We start from the raw sequence: 15843 nt of genomic DNA on the forward strand, positions 1-15843 counted from the left end.
GCCCCCAAATCCCGAGTCATCAGGGTGAAGTTCATTCGTCTCTGCCATGCCAGTCTCAGTGTTGTCAGCCGATTCTCGTTATCATCTCCATCATGGTTGATATCGAGACCGGTTCCATTGTCTCCAGCCTCCGCGTCATTCATGTTGCCTTCAACATCTCCCGGACTGTCTGCGCTGTTCTCGTGGACTTGATTAGCATGAACGTGCACCATGGGCCCTGGGTCAAAGTCGTCCAATTCAACATCAATGCCCAGTGTATCACCACTTTGATGCAAGGTCTCGGTGGAGAGATGGAAGGAGAGACGGAGAAATAAATATCCTCCAGAGGTATGGTCTTGTAGTTACCGATGCCAATAAGAAATATGCGCAAGCAGTGCCGCTGCGGTCCCGTTAAAAACCTTGGGCAGTCAAGAGAGTGAGGCCGTACCAAAAAACGCGTATCTATTCCAATGGGATGCATCACCTCTATGCAACCATGGGCTAGCGATCTTGCGGTGTCCATAATGCTCGAGTGTTTTAAGATTGATGACACCAGCTGAATCAGTCTAAGCTTGTTTCCGTGAGATATTTGTGCAACACTAACCTTTGTCTTGACATTGCCGCGGATGCAAGAAAGTGCTTCGCTGACTAGCTTCGAGAGTTGTGCAGTGAGCTCCACATCTTCAAACAGGAACTTTGGGACCTTGAATATCTCGTTGTTGTTCTTGATAAAATCCTGTCATAGTTTTCAGTCGCTACTTTTGTACATAAAGGATATTGAATGTACCATGACTGTGTTCATGCGTGTCATTGACATATGCTGGTGAGATTCGGTGATAATACACATGCTGTGAGGTGGTTAAGAAGACCCGACTGTGTCATGCTCGATCAGCTTTGAGTCGGCGAGAGATTACAAGACAGTTAGACATGAGTACCTTGAAATCTTTGGATTCAATTAGTTCTTTGATTTCCACGAGGAGAGACTTTCTGTTAGCCTCATTCAACAGCATAAAGGTGGCCTTGATATCAATGAGCATATAGGCAACTCCTCCAGTCTAAAGATGCGTCAAAGATAAGTCATGATAGGATTGGGGAAAACTCGCATCAATGAATTCAAAGAGGTGCTCCTCTGAGACACCTTTCTCTTCAGCAACTTTCTTTGCATACAACTTGAGTCGCTTTGTGAGTTGAGGTGTAAATATCAATGGGTTGTTACAATCAGTGCTAGAAGATCTCTGGTGACGCAAACCAGCACTGATGGGCTCATCCAGTGATCCGTCTGGTGAAGCGCACCAAGACTCGGAGGTGGGGCTAACACCAGTTTGACCTTGAGAAGCTTGATTAACGCTCATGGTCTGGGCCAGTGGTGAGTGTGCACGACTGATATTTCCTCCAGATCCGTATACTGAAGGAGGTCAAGATGCATTCTGGATGGAAGTTGAGGGACTCCTGCCTCGAGGAACAGTGGCGTGTGATGTCAATAGACCTCCCGATGAACGTGGGACGCCTGTGCTTCTTCGAACCTGAACTGGTCCGTACGGGATAGCGCTGGAGCAGTTCACTGTTCTGCTCAAGGTTGACCGACGGAAAGATGCGGGTTGGCTCGGTGGCTGATTCAATGTTTGCTTCTTCGCTTGCGACAATTCAGTTGCGATATGAAACCTTTTTCACAAGATGCTCCTGCAGTGCGCTCAAGCCTGGTGAAAGCAGCGGAGATAGAGTATGAAGCGATACAAATGACACAATCTCAGAATAAGGGCAGGACTGATGTAGTATGGAGAAAGGGGCTGGGGGGGGGGGGGGGTGACGAGAAGGAAGAGATAATCACTGAAAGATGCGCAAGTTGTATACTAATAGTACATAAAGTCGCGCATATTGTACATGGAAATGCAAAGATTGAAATCCTCGGGTGAGGGGTGAATGCAGGACATTTCGCCACCATCAATGTGGTCTCGATAAGCAGCAAATGACCAAGGGTGAGAAGATGACATAAATCAGCAGTTGATAGTATATATCTGAGCGGTACTTTTTCTCAGTGCAGTAAGAATGGGCAGGAGAAGAAAAAACTTACCAGAATGTTAACTTTGGAGTTCATGTTCCTCAACGCGGCTGAGTTGTTTCCCTCGTAGAATGAAGGACTGACCTCAAGTGTAATGGGATTGATGCGGATGGCTGCAAGTAAAAATCGTGAACTGCGGGGCTGCCAGACAACCAACTTGAGAATGGCTTGAAGGCCTCCACCCGACCGCATGTCTTTGCTTCGCTCTGTCTCCTCTCATTCCGCCTCCCCTCATAAAGAGCTATTACTGGCAAAGGGATGGGAAGGCATCAATGAGTTCCTCGGGGATACTCCATACCAAACTGTGGGTGGTGATGCTGACTCTGCGGGTATCGAACCTAAGAAGGATAGTGAGGCTGTGGGAAGCGGCCTACAACGCTATGCGACATCAGAGGTTGAAATTGGTGTGACGGTGGGGCTTCTTGCATGCTTCGTGTTTGCTGATAAGTCGAGTGAATATATGGGGCTGGCATAGGCGGAGGGGCGTATGGTTGAGACGGAGGGGCATATGGTTGAGACGGAAAATGTGATTGTGGGGGAGGGTGATACAACCGGGGTGGTGAATGGTGAAGTGGAGGTGAGGAGTGTAAGGGGGGAATTGAAGGAATCAGCAGGGGCGGAGGGAGAAACTGGTGTGGGGGATAGTATGGTTGGGGCGCAGGTGAGTAAAAATGTTGCGGAGGACCTCCCATTGGTGTTGCAAAGGAAATTTGATGGTGCTGCGACACTGTTGAATTCTGCTCACTGGGAGTAGGTGCTGTCTGCATAGAAGGCCCTGCAATAGCATCTGAGGTCATTGGATTCTTTCTTCCTTGCATGCTCAGACCACCTGTGCTTGCTCTTGTCTTTGCTTTGGGTGCAGACTTTCGCAGTTTCGGTGCAGCGTGATCAAAGGCAGAAGGTGGCACTAAAGATGGTTCAGCATCCGCACCCTCGCCACTGCCTGTTAGCTGGGCATCTCCGCCTTTCATCACTGCTCTCTTGTCCCATAGTTGGTGTATGGCTATGGCCCGGACTTCAGCTACGTTGGTAACCCGAAGCGGCAGTCTCGCAAGTGTATCAGGGACAACACATTGGATGTGATCAGTAGTTGTGGATGGAATAGACGTTGAGAAAGAAGTTTGGAGTTGACTGCTGCTTGACAGTGGCCTTCATTCAAGAGGTGGCTATCTGTTCTTGACATACAGGTGTTTGATGGATGTCCGTGCACTGCAAATCAAGGCAATTATGTTGCAGATTGACAACACAAATGATGTCCTGTGAGGTGATCCGAGTCTTAAATAATTAGCTTGCATATAAAACACATGACATACTACACCGGTTGAAACCAGCTCATTATCAGTAAGATTGATAGACAGCAAGTGGAGAGTTGGGTGCAAAGCAGTCGCAAACATGAAGAGCTGAAGTGCGATGTGATCTGCTGTTTGGCTGTTGTGGGATGATATGAGAATCTCTCGAATACGTCCAATATATGTCCAGAAGCTGTATCACAGTCGTATCGATGAGCAAATCATGATGAAAGGAATATATATATACTGGCTCACCTTCCCGTCCACTGGTTGTCGGAAGATAACATGACTATTCAAGCGCGCGTGTTCTCCTTCACACGTCACAACTGATTTGCCCTTGTAATGGACGGCCCCAGGCTGAGCATTCCCAAGAATCTTCCTGGAGTTTGGTATACCTAGAAGCCTCACTTGTTCTGGATGTTCGTCAAGATAACATAGAACCTTTTCTCCTGCGTGAACCCATTTCTTTACGGTAGAATCATACCAATATCCCCCAGTAGCAATGTGCTTGATTGTGTCCTGGTGAGAAAAGATTTTGCATGTATCTCTACTTGGTGCCTGTTGGTTGCTGTAGATACATGATAAACTGGAATATGTGATTGAACTGATTCATATCGCTCGGTTGAAAAAACAATCGCAGGGCCGAAACGACGAATGTAAGCCAGAAGATGAATGAGGAAATTGAACTTCGGCTTGCTTATCAAAATACTCAGTGCGCATTGTGTTGTAATGTTCAAGAAATCTTCGATGGTTTGAGATAGTGTTGCCTGTCTCGCAAAGGTATGAGACAAGCCTTGTAGATAGCACATGAGTTGAACTTACAAGATATGTTTCCGTGTCTGTGATTCTTGTATGCCAGACCAGTACAACGAGTTCGCCAATCACTGTCCAGGCATTAAGGACTGTTGGAGGAACTGAGGTCGTGGATGATAACTGGCATAACTTGCGCCAAACTTTTGAAGTGCTTCCTGATCAAACTTCCTTTATAGTGACATATGTAGTCTGCATTTAAGCAGGGAGCATTCAGTCTGTCCTTGTCGACAGACTCAAGCCGGTACTGAAATATGGGGAGAAACTTTGCTTTCTCGAGAAGAAAGACCAGTCTGCCCCCAGAAGTACTTGACAACATACAGGAGTATTGTATGAAGTATCTCCAGTGGGGGTGTCCATATGAATGTCTAACCCTGTAGGAAGCTAAGCAAGAGATCCACAACAACTAAAAAATGACTAACCTTCCATTCCCAGTAGCGGATTGATGGTGTTGTCGAGTTGTCCACCTTTCAAGAGTTCTTCAAATTCTTTTTGAAGGGTGGCCTCGATCTCATTTTCAGGCAGTGCTTGAGATCCCATGGTACATTTCCGAAGCTTCTTGCCGAGTTCAATCAAGGTGTTGAGAATCGAACTCGAAGCTGAATCTTGGACACCTGTCGAATGCCACAGAATTCTGGATTTTCGTCGTGGCACCTGATTTGAAGGCAGTTTCAAACTGTTGTCGAATTTCTTGACTCGTCTTCTCAGGGGTTCATAGATTGCCTGACTGCAAGTACCAGTAAGTCATATGGAAGATACTGAAGTGATCTTCGTACCATAAAAATACTATTGTAGCCAGCTTCGGATTCCTTGTATGCCTTCGTTCTGCCAACATCACATGTCCTGCAAAAGTAATTGCAGCTGAGCCCCGCATGACTACACTCTTCAGCTTGCATCGGATTATCTCCAGCAAGAAATAGCCCATATGGAATGAGCATGACTTCCTCGTCATACTTGCAATCCCATGCTGAGACACCAGATTGTGCTGCATCACTATGTACATTCAATGATACTAGAAAACAACAAAAAAGTCGAAAACCGTACAAGATGGACTCTTTCATTGCTTGCATCAATTCCATGGGTGGAGCGTGAGGAGAGGACAAAACAAATCACACGAAAAATTCTTTTTCGAGCATCTCTCTCGGTAAGTTTGCATTGGACATGTATATGGTGTGGTGTTTATTCCACTGCTTTGAGATATTGCCGGACATGTCATCCATGAAGATGATTAAGGGAATGGTATACACCATTCAACCTTTCGACTTTTCTCGCAGTGGACTGGGTGAAAGCAATGCATATTTAATGGAAGAGGCTGTGGCATACTTGAGTCCCATAGGCGCCAATGAAATCAGAGCAGCAACACACACATCAGTCCACAATCAAGCTCGCCACAGGTTGCGGCAATGTCTCCAAATGATCGTACAAACATAGATGTCGGGATTATCTCCTCCTCATCGCTTACAATGAACCCAGCCTGATAAATGTTTGAGCACCAGCACACTTTACATAGAGGCAAACAACATACCTTCCGTCCATTCGGCAGCTCGACCTAATGCATACAGGACTTTATCCGATTGCTCAGAGGATTCAGTGGTGTCTGCACCGGCTAGAAAGAATCGTTGTGGGATGAAATAGCCTCCCGACGACTCCTGCAACAGTTCGTCCATAAAGTACATGGTCCCATCCACCCGAACTGCTGGTGGTGACAGGAGATCGAGCAACATTTTCTTCCTGTGGAACACTTGCGACATCCCCTTTCCGCCGTCCTCTGGATAGTCCTGCATTGCAAGGTGAGTGATGGGATTAGCAGTAGTCCTATAAATAATGTTAGCATCACATCAACACGGAGATCCATCTCACAAACCTTCGCAATTGCTTTTGCGACACTATTGATGTAGAATATGTCTCCAGAGTGAGACACGACCTTCTCAGTTGGATCACCTATGAGATCCTGCAGGTGACTCTGGCACTTCTTCATTGTGCCAAGTGAGGGAAGGTTTTTGGCACCAAGTTCTTTGGCCCAATTCAGGACCGCCTTCTTTTGGGCTTCGGAAAATGGAAGCCGCGGGGAGCTGAACAGAAGGGAAGTAATAAAATGCTTGATGTAGTTGTAAGTATATCATATATGTGTGCGCCACAAAAGACTTACCGCTTTTGATGGCCAGGGATACAATGGATGATCCGGAGAGACGGTGTGGTTAGTGCTCGCCGGTTCAAGAAGCGGGTCATCTGTAGATACCGCTGAGTATGGGATTGCAGACTGCAGGAAAGATAGCCGACTTACCAGGAATTTCAATCCCGAAGTCAGGTGCACTGTCGTCGACAAGCTCACGCTCCTTGTTGGTGGGAACGACAGGCATTGAGAAAGAAATTTGTCCTGAAGCAAGAGATGCCTGTAGTTCGGCAAATAGGTCTGGAAATTCATTATTGAACTGGAGCATTCGACTGCTGATGATCTTGTTCCAGAGATCGGCCAATGGATACTCAGAATCTGCATCATGTGGCGCCATTTTGGGTACCATGGACGGTCCATCAGTTTGCGTGTCAATTGGTACACCATCCACATGATCAAAATCCATGTTGAAGTCATTGTGACCAGCAGGGGAAAGCGAAGGATCAGGATCGCCGACAGGCGTTGCAGCCGAGATATTTGGCTGTATGGCCCGACCAGAAAGTGTCCAGTCATCCTTAAGAGATTTGGCACAATGGATGTGAATGTCCTGGTTCACATGCTTTGTAGCATGACGTCGTTCCATCATATGATAGGCCCCATCTTTTTTAGGGCATACAGTGCATAGAACACGATTCGAGGTGTCATCGTAGTATTGAAAAACTGTAGACACCGTGTAGCATCAATAAATAAGCAACAAGAGGAAGATTGGGCAATTCCACTATAAGTTATCGAGGATGGTGTGCAGACTCCAGAAAACAATCAATGCGATATGCCAATCACGTGACTGCGCACATTCAAAACGACCAAGTCCAAACTCTCACGTCTCGCACCTGTTGATCATTGTTCTCTTGACATTAATATGGATTCGGTGTTATCACTCACCAAAATTTCAACTATCTATCCTGGTGTTCATTATCAGGACAATCATGCTTCACTCCAACCGATGTCCCTCACCATTTTCTTTCCCGGTACATTTCCACGACAGACTTTAGAAAGGAACATTGTACGAATCCACCGTCTTCAAATTTCCTCGAGGCTTGCTCACAACTAGATGCTAGCCTATCCACATATCAGTATCCATCAATGAGGAGTATAGATCATTCATCACACCGGTCATAGAGGTCACATCGAAAGCTCTACACTGCCGTGGTAGTTCACTACACTCGGACAATGTGAGTGCACATGTCATATGTCCAAATGTCAGCCTACTTATATCGCACCAAAGTTGCATTTGTCCCAAGCTATGTTCTGTGACGACAAGACCATTATACCATTCCTCCCACTCCTGCCTTCATTTGACTCTGTTGATCGAGCCCATTGGGAATCAGTATTGCAGCAAATCCAGGAATGGCTCACCACCAAAGTTGACACAGAATCATTGCTGTGGACATGGGGATGCGACACTTTCTGGCTGACGTTCGTTGCCGCCCATCCGTCCTTCCTGATGGGCAAATGGCCGATGTGGGACCCTTGTATTCCACTGGAGGGATCATTCATCGAACAGTGGTTAGAGCGTTCAAGCGACGGTGGTGCTGATGGCGCTGATGAGGAGGCTCTGACCCAGGTAGTGAATAATATATGGGACGAATTTTGCAGACACGCGGCGCTCTTCTATCCCCTTCCCCTCATTGCCTTGGATTGATGTTGTTCCAGCATTTTTGTTGTTGAATTTCTTTTCAGCATGCTGTGGCGTCTATCGTCACATATGTTCAGGCCTAGGATACCATCAGTACATACTATTGCACCCTTTGTTGTATGTATGTATGTATACCAATGTCATAAACTTTGACTGTAACAATGCCTGTGTCGAAAAATGCTTGAAAAATGAGGCTAGTATGGTGCACGATCTCCTAGATGTGGCGGTCAGAGGCAAAGATAGCAGGCATATCAATGTGATATGCACAAGATATCTCAGCTCCCATTCTATTACACATAACTTACCCCAAGCTATGCCATATGTAGCATGTGTGATATTTGGCAGGACTCTGTGTCGGATATGAGCAATATATGACTGATTTTTACCAAATGTCGAAAATATTTCCCTAGTACACACCAGATTTGCAACCTTTATGGCGTGAATTCACTATTTGTCTACAAAACCCTTATTATAGCCAGGGTTATAGGAACAAGCCGGGTCCTCTAAATAGTTTTCTCACAATATCAGTCATGGATAAACCGGGAACTGGTGGTGTAACTCGTGTTACTTGCCGCTTTTGTTCTCAGTATTTTCCTTCGCTACGTTCGCCTCTCAAATTTGCTCGACACAACATCGCGTATTTCTCAAATGCAGCGTCTGTCTCAAGTGTCGCAGATTTCAATTCGACGAGCATGCGTCGGTGGTGAGAAACATAAGACAAGTGGTTTGATCAACGGTTAAAACTTGGCGCATAGGATGAGTCCTTATTAGGAACAACCATCTTCATTATATTGGGTCTGACTAGGGGAGACTAGGGATGAGTGTCACATTAACCCCTGAAGTTCTGGGTTGGGTGGGTGACCGATCAAACCGAGCTTCTTCTCTTGCCAATCACCTTGCTTGAAAGCTATAATTTCTGGTGTGTGCATACCCAAATACGCCACTCCCAAGTTCAAGATTCGCTTTCGATTCATGTTCAAGGTGTTATACAAGCGAAGCACCTTTGTGCTCATAAGTGCTTACAGGCGCCAATTCAACCTCTGCAATCTCGGTCTCGTCGTGTCCCCTCATACGGGTGAGATTGAAGTCGTTCATCCGAATATCCATATCGGTCTCGGTCATGCTACGTTCAACAGTGAGCTGGGTACTCGAAGTGCCTGTGTCATCCCCACGGCGTGCGATCCATTCGGACATTATTGCCTTGGTGGTATGCTCTGATGAAATTCCCAAACCAACTCGAATAATTATGAGGATAAGTGCAATGCCCTATAATGGATGCGAGTAATCAGCGAGCGGACATTAGACAAGGTATAGATTTGGGTCCTACTTACGTATATCTGGGCGGCAATCACCGCCACGATGACTTGTGCAGGGTGTTGTATCACGAAGGGCACAATGAACACGATTTGTGTTACGAGATAGAGCGCACCACTCTCGATGATGAGCATCATCGCGTGATGGGAGGCGTCTTGGTTGATGTGCTCGGGTGATTCCTTCACAATACGGGAGTAGAACCAAATGCGGTGGTGGCAATGGGCATGATGTATTCTGCAAGTCCCAGTGGCGCTATGTCGGTCGAAGGGGCAGGTGCGGTGGGATCGGTGACAACGATGAAGTGAAATACTTCCATTATACAAGCTATTCGAGTTCATCACTAACTGCTTGATTACTAGAAGCGGGATGACGTACCGAAGTCACCGAAGGGAGAAAGAAGGGGAAGTATGACTACATAGTAGTTCTTACCCCAAAGCATCCAGCAGTGGTAAATGAGAATCAGGTCACCGACGAGAACTGCGAACAACATAAGGAAATCTGTGCCCGTAAGACCAGGAGTCTCCACGGCAAACCCATTGACCCCTGTTGACTCCTATATATCCAGAAGACTGGTATGAGGACATGTGATTTGATATGGAAACCCACAAGAGTTGTATAAAAATGATTGGATTCGAGCGCAAAATGTGCAGTGCAGCACAAGAAGAGCAAACAGGTGGCAAAAACAACAGGATTACTAAGGTTTGGTGAATGCTGTTTTTGACCCAAGACTATCCACGATATGATAAAAAGAATGCAGTAACAGCCTGCGGTTGTACGTGAGTGTTTGCAGGTATTGTTCAGTAGCAGCTGTTGACTCTCACCATACAAGATGGCTTCACAACAAAAGCTAATTATCGCTGTCAAATCATTTGAAAGCATTACATTGAACAGCCCTGATAGCAATGAACAGGCATTGGGTTGGCTGGTGGTTATCAACCAAGGGAGCGCATTGCATGGAAAGATTTTTTTTTTTCATTCTGATGATCACAACCGGAACCTCGTGAGATGCAGACTGCCCGGTAACTTGTATCCACTGAATTATTATTATTGGCAGCCAAGCTAAAACTGAAGTGCAAGGACCTGCTGGATAAGGATAAAAAGATATATGCAGCAAAGGTAGAAATTGATGTTTTCGTTCACACTACACGCTGCGTCGAACCCATTTAAACTCCGCGGTGTTCTTCCTCAACTTCCGGGTTTGTGGCATGTGCCTTCCTCCAAAGTTCTCACAGCCACATCCTCCTCCATCTTCAGAGTAGATACCACAGTCAACACACCTCAACAAGTCAGCAATGTCCCTACCGCCCGGCATGCATCCGCTACCCAACCTCCTCAGTGCCGGGTTCCTCTTCGTCCCAATCGCGCTATACCACTTCACAAGCGAAGAGACAAGATGAGAAGAAGGATAAAGGTGGTGCAGCGGGTGCAGACTCATTGTTGTTGTGTCTTTTGACGTGGATCGCTGGAGGCGAATATGCAGTATTTGCGCTTTTGAGACATCCGGAGAAGTATGAGGTGGGCATATGCTATGCTTCCGATCCGACCTCGAGGATGATGGCTATTGAAGAAACATTTTAGGTGGTAGGTGCATATATTGTGACTGATACTCACCCCTACCGGATGCATCCTCATCCTCATTCTACCCTCACGAAGCGTGGCTCTCTCGCTTTTTCATGTCCGCCTGGAGTCACTCGCGACATCGCAGCCCTCTAATGTCTCCTACTACTTTCTGTGGCCTGGTATCACTTGATCGGCTGCCTCTGACTCGACCTCTTGGGACCCGTAGTGTTCACCACCCGGCACCTTTCCTCGGTCGATGTGGGCTTTGCATACTAGTATCCCTGTTTTCGCCCATTTCAAATCTAAAAGCGGTTTAGATTGTCGTTGTTGTAATGGGTAAGGAGTAATATATTTGAGCTCGTCATTGCCGACAGCGAGCTGTGGTTATATCATATCATGCAAGATATTCCCAGACATGTTTGGTACAGCAAGGCACAATCAGATGGAACTTCGCTGAGATCCCTTCACGATTAAGATATCTAGATTGTCTGGCCAATACCTGGGAATCCACCGACAAAGCAAGCTAATGCTATCCATCCCTAGCCTCCTGAAGTCAGACCTTCAAATAAGGAAGACAACCGTTTCTTCTTTTATGATCCATGATGTCCCCCATAATCAGATGAATCGTTCGTAACTTGCGAAAAATATGGATACGGCAGAGAATATTGCATTACGGACAACACATTTGGGCTTCACAATCCACCATAAATTCTCGAATAGTGCACGACAATGAACTACTTGGTAAACATGGTCTCTACTACCGAAGCTCGGCACTATGTAATACAGTCCTGTCCGTCTGCAAGATACGACCTCACAGATCTTGTTTTCGGAGTACAATGTCTCAGTACATCCAAATAATCGAGGCGCGATCACCTGCAATCAATAATGTTAACGTCCGAGACCAGTGTAGTTGTTGTGCCAGGTGATATCACCCGTTATATGCTTCATAATTCAACGATCTGCGACATATCCTGAATCACGTGAACATGACACTCAACACGCAAGCCCATTAACACACTCACCAGGCGGTAGTGACTCAAGTGCTGCACGAAACACTAGATAAGTATGATGAACTTAATTAAGCCACGTTGAACGCACCACAGGCTGCTGAGAGTTCAAAATAGAAGTATCATTCTTGTCACCGCTATGGCTATGGTGGTGTTCGCATGTGTGCCATGTCTTGATTTCGACTTCATTTTCCGACATCCTCTCCATGAGATACGAGGTGGACCCTGTCCTGCTTGTCGGCTTTATCGCCTGCATTCGTCTGCGAGTTATGTCATCGACCTTTTCCCTATGGAACGCACATCAGCTCATCGCCCACGACATAAAAGCGCCACCCACTGTATGTAGGAGAGTAGATCATGATAAGAAGCCTTAGGATTGCGCTCTAAGAAGGATAAATTACATACACCCCATTCTCTCAATATGCCTCTCACCCAGGTATTCAATGAAGAACTAAGCGACTTTCGGTCAGACCTGGGAATGTTTAGAAGACTGAGCCCTACCTTCGTAACATTGTCACCCGTGAAGTTGTCATCATATGTGAGTTCATTATCCCTGCATGCAGACAAGGAAACCTTAGAGGCATCAGGTTCAGAAGATTCAGAAGATATCAGCAAGGGGAACACGCACGACATGGGCCTTAACTCGGTTCTTGGGGAGCGTCATAGGACAATCAAACGTGCATACAGTTGGGTATGAATCAGGGGAAGACTCTCTGTAGAGGGCGGAAGGATTTACGCTCTCAATAACCCGTTTTAGAGAGTCATCCTTCGATGAGGACCAACGACTACCCTTCAAGAAGTTGGCGATGAGCCTCCCAATTGCCTGGGACTTGGAAGGGTATCCATCGTAACTTGTTGCAGTTGAAATGCTCCAAATCTTTGACACTTTTATGAGTGCGAACACGAACACAAGCTATAGACCTACATACCCAACATTATGTGAGAGTGGCTACAACCCCAGAATGCCTGTTCACAAAACAGCATGGTTAGTAGGACTGTAGAAATCAAATCGGAGCACCCACAAGAAGCTTGGCGTCTCGAGGTAACGGATCAATGAGGCGTGCTTTCAAAACCTTGGGGTCATTCAGCATCATGAACCAGTCAACAACTCATGACCGGGTACTTACATTATCAATGGTATGCTTCCCCATGTAGGTGAGGATAGCTATGATGAAGAAATTAACATGCACTACAGGAACGAGGTTTGTACACTACCATTATTGTGTTCAGAGTCATGTTTGCAAAGGACTTGATCTCCATGACTGGTGTCTGATGGATCGTTAGCACCCAAACGTATAGACGCTTGTGTCACAATATCGTAAGACCTTACTTACAGTAGAAGAAAATCTGGTCATGTTGGGATGTACGTCGGACCAGAAGGTCAATCTCGCGCAGCTTCGCTCTATGATCAGATAGGTTATGCATAATACATACTTTAGGATGCTTACTATGTTTATTCTGCTGGGATACAGGCATTTCGCGATACTTTTATGGTGCATCATGAGTACAATGTTTTCAAGTAGGTAGCCACGGGCTGTAAGAGTACATCAATCAATGATGTTTCCAGTCATAAAACGGACATACAGTTAACAAGGAATTCTTTCATTCTAACAACATCCTTGTGCGCTTGGGGAAGGTTGGGGTAACCAGCCACTTTTTCCACGCCAACAAGGAGTGCCCTGTGAACTCCTGAAGGTTTAGAAGGAATGTCCTGCAAGTGCCAATTAGTGGCAGTGATGCACAAGATTGATAACTTACACATCCTGGCGCAGTGGACGACTCGCATGATGTGTTGTCTAAGTAGTTGTAAGTTTATGGCAACACGGGATGTGCAAGATTACCTAGGGTAGACAATTTATGCATGTCCGTGGTCAAAATATCTAGCACGTGACCAAAGTGGGGTGATGGAATGTTGGGAGATTTCTCTGTTGTATTTGAGCCACCAGAACTGCCTTGCCAGGAAGCTCCCGGGAGGTCATCCTGCACGTCATGGGGAGGATCATCAGGCGGTCTAGAAGAATCTGAAGTGTGTGTAAGTGGATTATCAACAAAGCACCACGAACTATGCAGGCTTACCTGGGGAGGAAAACCTATGCATGACAAAGCCAAGCACTTCATCTGCTGAAGGTCAAAGTTCGGGTCTGAACTGCAGACACCTTTGGATAAAGTTCCAATCTGAGTCTATTATTGCAGGACTCCCGTTGGGACGCTGCAGCCCACAGGCCTTCGAGTAAAATAACAACAATGTGCAAATCCAGTTTTATAGCCTTGATCTCAGACCAAGGGTGCCGACCCGAGAGAACCTGTCTAATGAGTCCTCGGGCAAACATTTTGCGACTAAACTACTAACTCACTTGAAGCATTACACAACCAAAAGAGTAGATATCGATTTTTTCAAAATGCCCCAGGTCACGGACATCGTCATCGATGTCATCTGACAGAACGAGTTCTGGTGCTGCATAGTGGATGGCACCTGTGCGTATAGATGTCGCAGCCAAGTGCGACTGGCCGAGAAGGGGTCGGAGAATGGTGGAAAGACCAAAATCAATTAGCCTCGCATGGCCGCTCTTGTCAATTAGTATGTTCGCCTGCAGGTTCATTAGTTGTCAAGCATGCCTCAGCAGCTCCGGATTCACCCCTGTTATATCCCCGTGCATGACAGGCACAGAGTGCACTGCACCACACCAAAGGTAGGTTACTACTCGAATATCTTGAGAAGATGGATGTAAACCAACAGTAACAAAGTCCAGCGCTGACATCCTCCAGCTTTTAACTTCGAGTAAGTCTTGAAAAGTGAAAGGAAGTGATGAGGATTCTGCTCACAATTCGTGAATGGTCCAGAGCTGTTAGATCATTGTGATTAGATGCTAGGTAGGCATTCAACGTGCCATGTTGGGATCCACGGAGATACTGAGCACCGCAACTCTGACATCCGTCCAAATCCTGTTGCTATACCCCACAACGGTACAATGTTGTCGTGTCACAGAATTTTCAAAATGCCAATTTCTCGGCTGATTTTCTGTACGATCCAAAGAAGCATTATATGCACATATGGGCTGAGTATGCTATTCTCGTATGAATCACTTACCCTATTGATTCTCTCCAAATCATAATGCTCCGGAAATCTGAAGGCCTTGACTGCAACCTTAAATTGATAAATGGACCATCAGGGTAAACGAATCCAACACATAGGACTCATGAGGGTTGAGATACCATTTGCATTGTAATCGCATTTCCAAACATCGCCAAATGCACCTCCTGCTAACGTGGTCGCGAGTTGTTTGGGTGATAAAGGGCGTCAAATCGTCTGGCAAGTCCTCTACCCTGCAGCACGGTCATCCAGTACAGTAAATACCACAACTGCCGAGCATAATAGTAGGATCATACCCCAGATCATCGTTCGCCATCATGCTTTCTCCAATCAGCCTCGTAGTAAGTGATGAACAGTTACAGAATATGGATTGGACTCGGTTAATAGTTATCAGTCAAGCTTACTTAAGGCCTATAATGTAAGTACACACAAGGTAGACTCTATATAACTATGTTACTCACCACTCAATATTATTTTGCTCATTTTATGCAAATGAACATATCATATATTGGTGTTGATAATGCAATACAGTATCGCAAGTAAGTTCAATGGTGTGGCAACACACAGTCATGGGAGCGCTGACCATGCTCCAGTAGTTGCTAGTAGAACAACAGGATCATGTCAGTTTGACCGCCAAGATGCCATTCCTGACAGTGATGGCAAGTGACTAGCACGCCACTGTGATTGACGAGTTTACAGGAACCTCAATCATCCCACAAACGCTGTGAATGGTGCATCTGGCCACATGCTTCCTCCCAGTTTCGGCGCTGCATCCAAAAACTCCTGCATCACCTTCCAGGAAGCTGGTGAGGTTCGTGAGGGAGAGATGGATCCGATGATCTGACACGCAATCCTGTGTATGGTTATACGTTTGAATATTCTTGCTGCGGTCAGTGGTGCACATGCCACATGAGTAGCTCGATGA

The 15843-nt window shown here is 46.1% G+C and overlaps 5 protein-coding genes across 5 annotated transcripts; 1 reads left to right on the forward strand and 4 right to left on the reverse strand.

The window, feature by feature from the left end:
• Window positions 1-407: 407 nt before the first annotated feature.
• On the reverse strand, window positions 408-3009 carry EDB91DRAFT_1256078 (uncharacterized protein; the record flags this gene model as incomplete). Its single annotated transcript, XM_041324102.1, has 7 exons — window positions 408-545; window positions 584-715; window positions 915-1034; window positions 2051-2151; window positions 2196-2285; window positions 2337-2376; window positions 2413-3009. 7 exons carry the CDS (start codon window positions 3007-3009, stop codon window positions 408-410), a joined length of 1218 nt encoding a protein of 405 aa, XP_041169631.1.
• A 1051-nt stretch (window positions 3010-4060) lies between these two features.
• Window positions 4061-5387, reverse strand: EDB91DRAFT_1240223 (uncharacterized protein; the record flags this gene model as incomplete). The annotated part of the gene is made up of 7 exons (XM_041321982.1): window positions 4061-4120; window positions 4150-4241; window positions 4282-4445; window positions 4556-4751; window positions 4792-4837; window positions 4914-5130; window positions 5251-5387. The coding sequence occupies 7 exons, from the start codon at window positions 5385-5387 to the stop codon at window positions 4061-4063; spliced, it is 912 nt and encodes a 303-aa protein (XP_041169632.1).
• Window positions 5388-7169: 1782 nt separating this feature from the next.
• Window positions 7170-7952, forward strand: EDB91DRAFT_1063937 (uncharacterized protein; the record flags this gene model as incomplete). Its single annotated transcript, XM_041314643.1, has 3 exons — window positions 7170-7313; window positions 7369-7482; window positions 7515-7952. 3 exons carry the CDS (start codon window positions 7170-7172, stop codon window positions 7950-7952), a joined length of 696 nt encoding a protein of 231 aa, XP_041169633.1.
• Window positions 7953-8930: 978 nt separating this feature from the next.
• EDB91DRAFT_1256081 (uncharacterized protein) lies at window positions 8931-9397 on the reverse strand (the record flags this gene model as incomplete). The annotated part of the gene is made up of 2 exons (XM_041324103.1): window positions 8931-9212; window positions 9278-9397. The coding sequence occupies 2 exons, from the start codon at window positions 9395-9397 to the stop codon at window positions 8931-8933; spliced, it is 402 nt and encodes a 133-aa protein (XP_041169634.1).
• Window positions 9398-14178: 4781 nt separating this feature from the next.
• On the reverse strand, window positions 14179-14496 carry EDB91DRAFT_1002626 (kinase-like domain-containing protein; the record flags this gene model as incomplete). Its single annotated transcript, XM_041312256.1, has 2 exons — window positions 14179-14415; window positions 14464-14496. Coding segments are annotated over 2 exons (270 nt in total), but the record flags the coding sequence as incomplete, so codon positions are not given.
• Window positions 14497-15843: the final 1347 nt, after the last annotated feature.

The sequence above is a fragment of the Suillus paluster genome (assembly GCF_016628075.1).
Source record: "Suillus paluster strain FC165 chromosome Unknown EDB91scaffold_170, whole genome shotgun sequence".
NCBI lineage: Eukaryota > Fungi > Basidiomycota > Agaricomycetes > Boletales > Suillaceae > Suillus > Suillus paluster.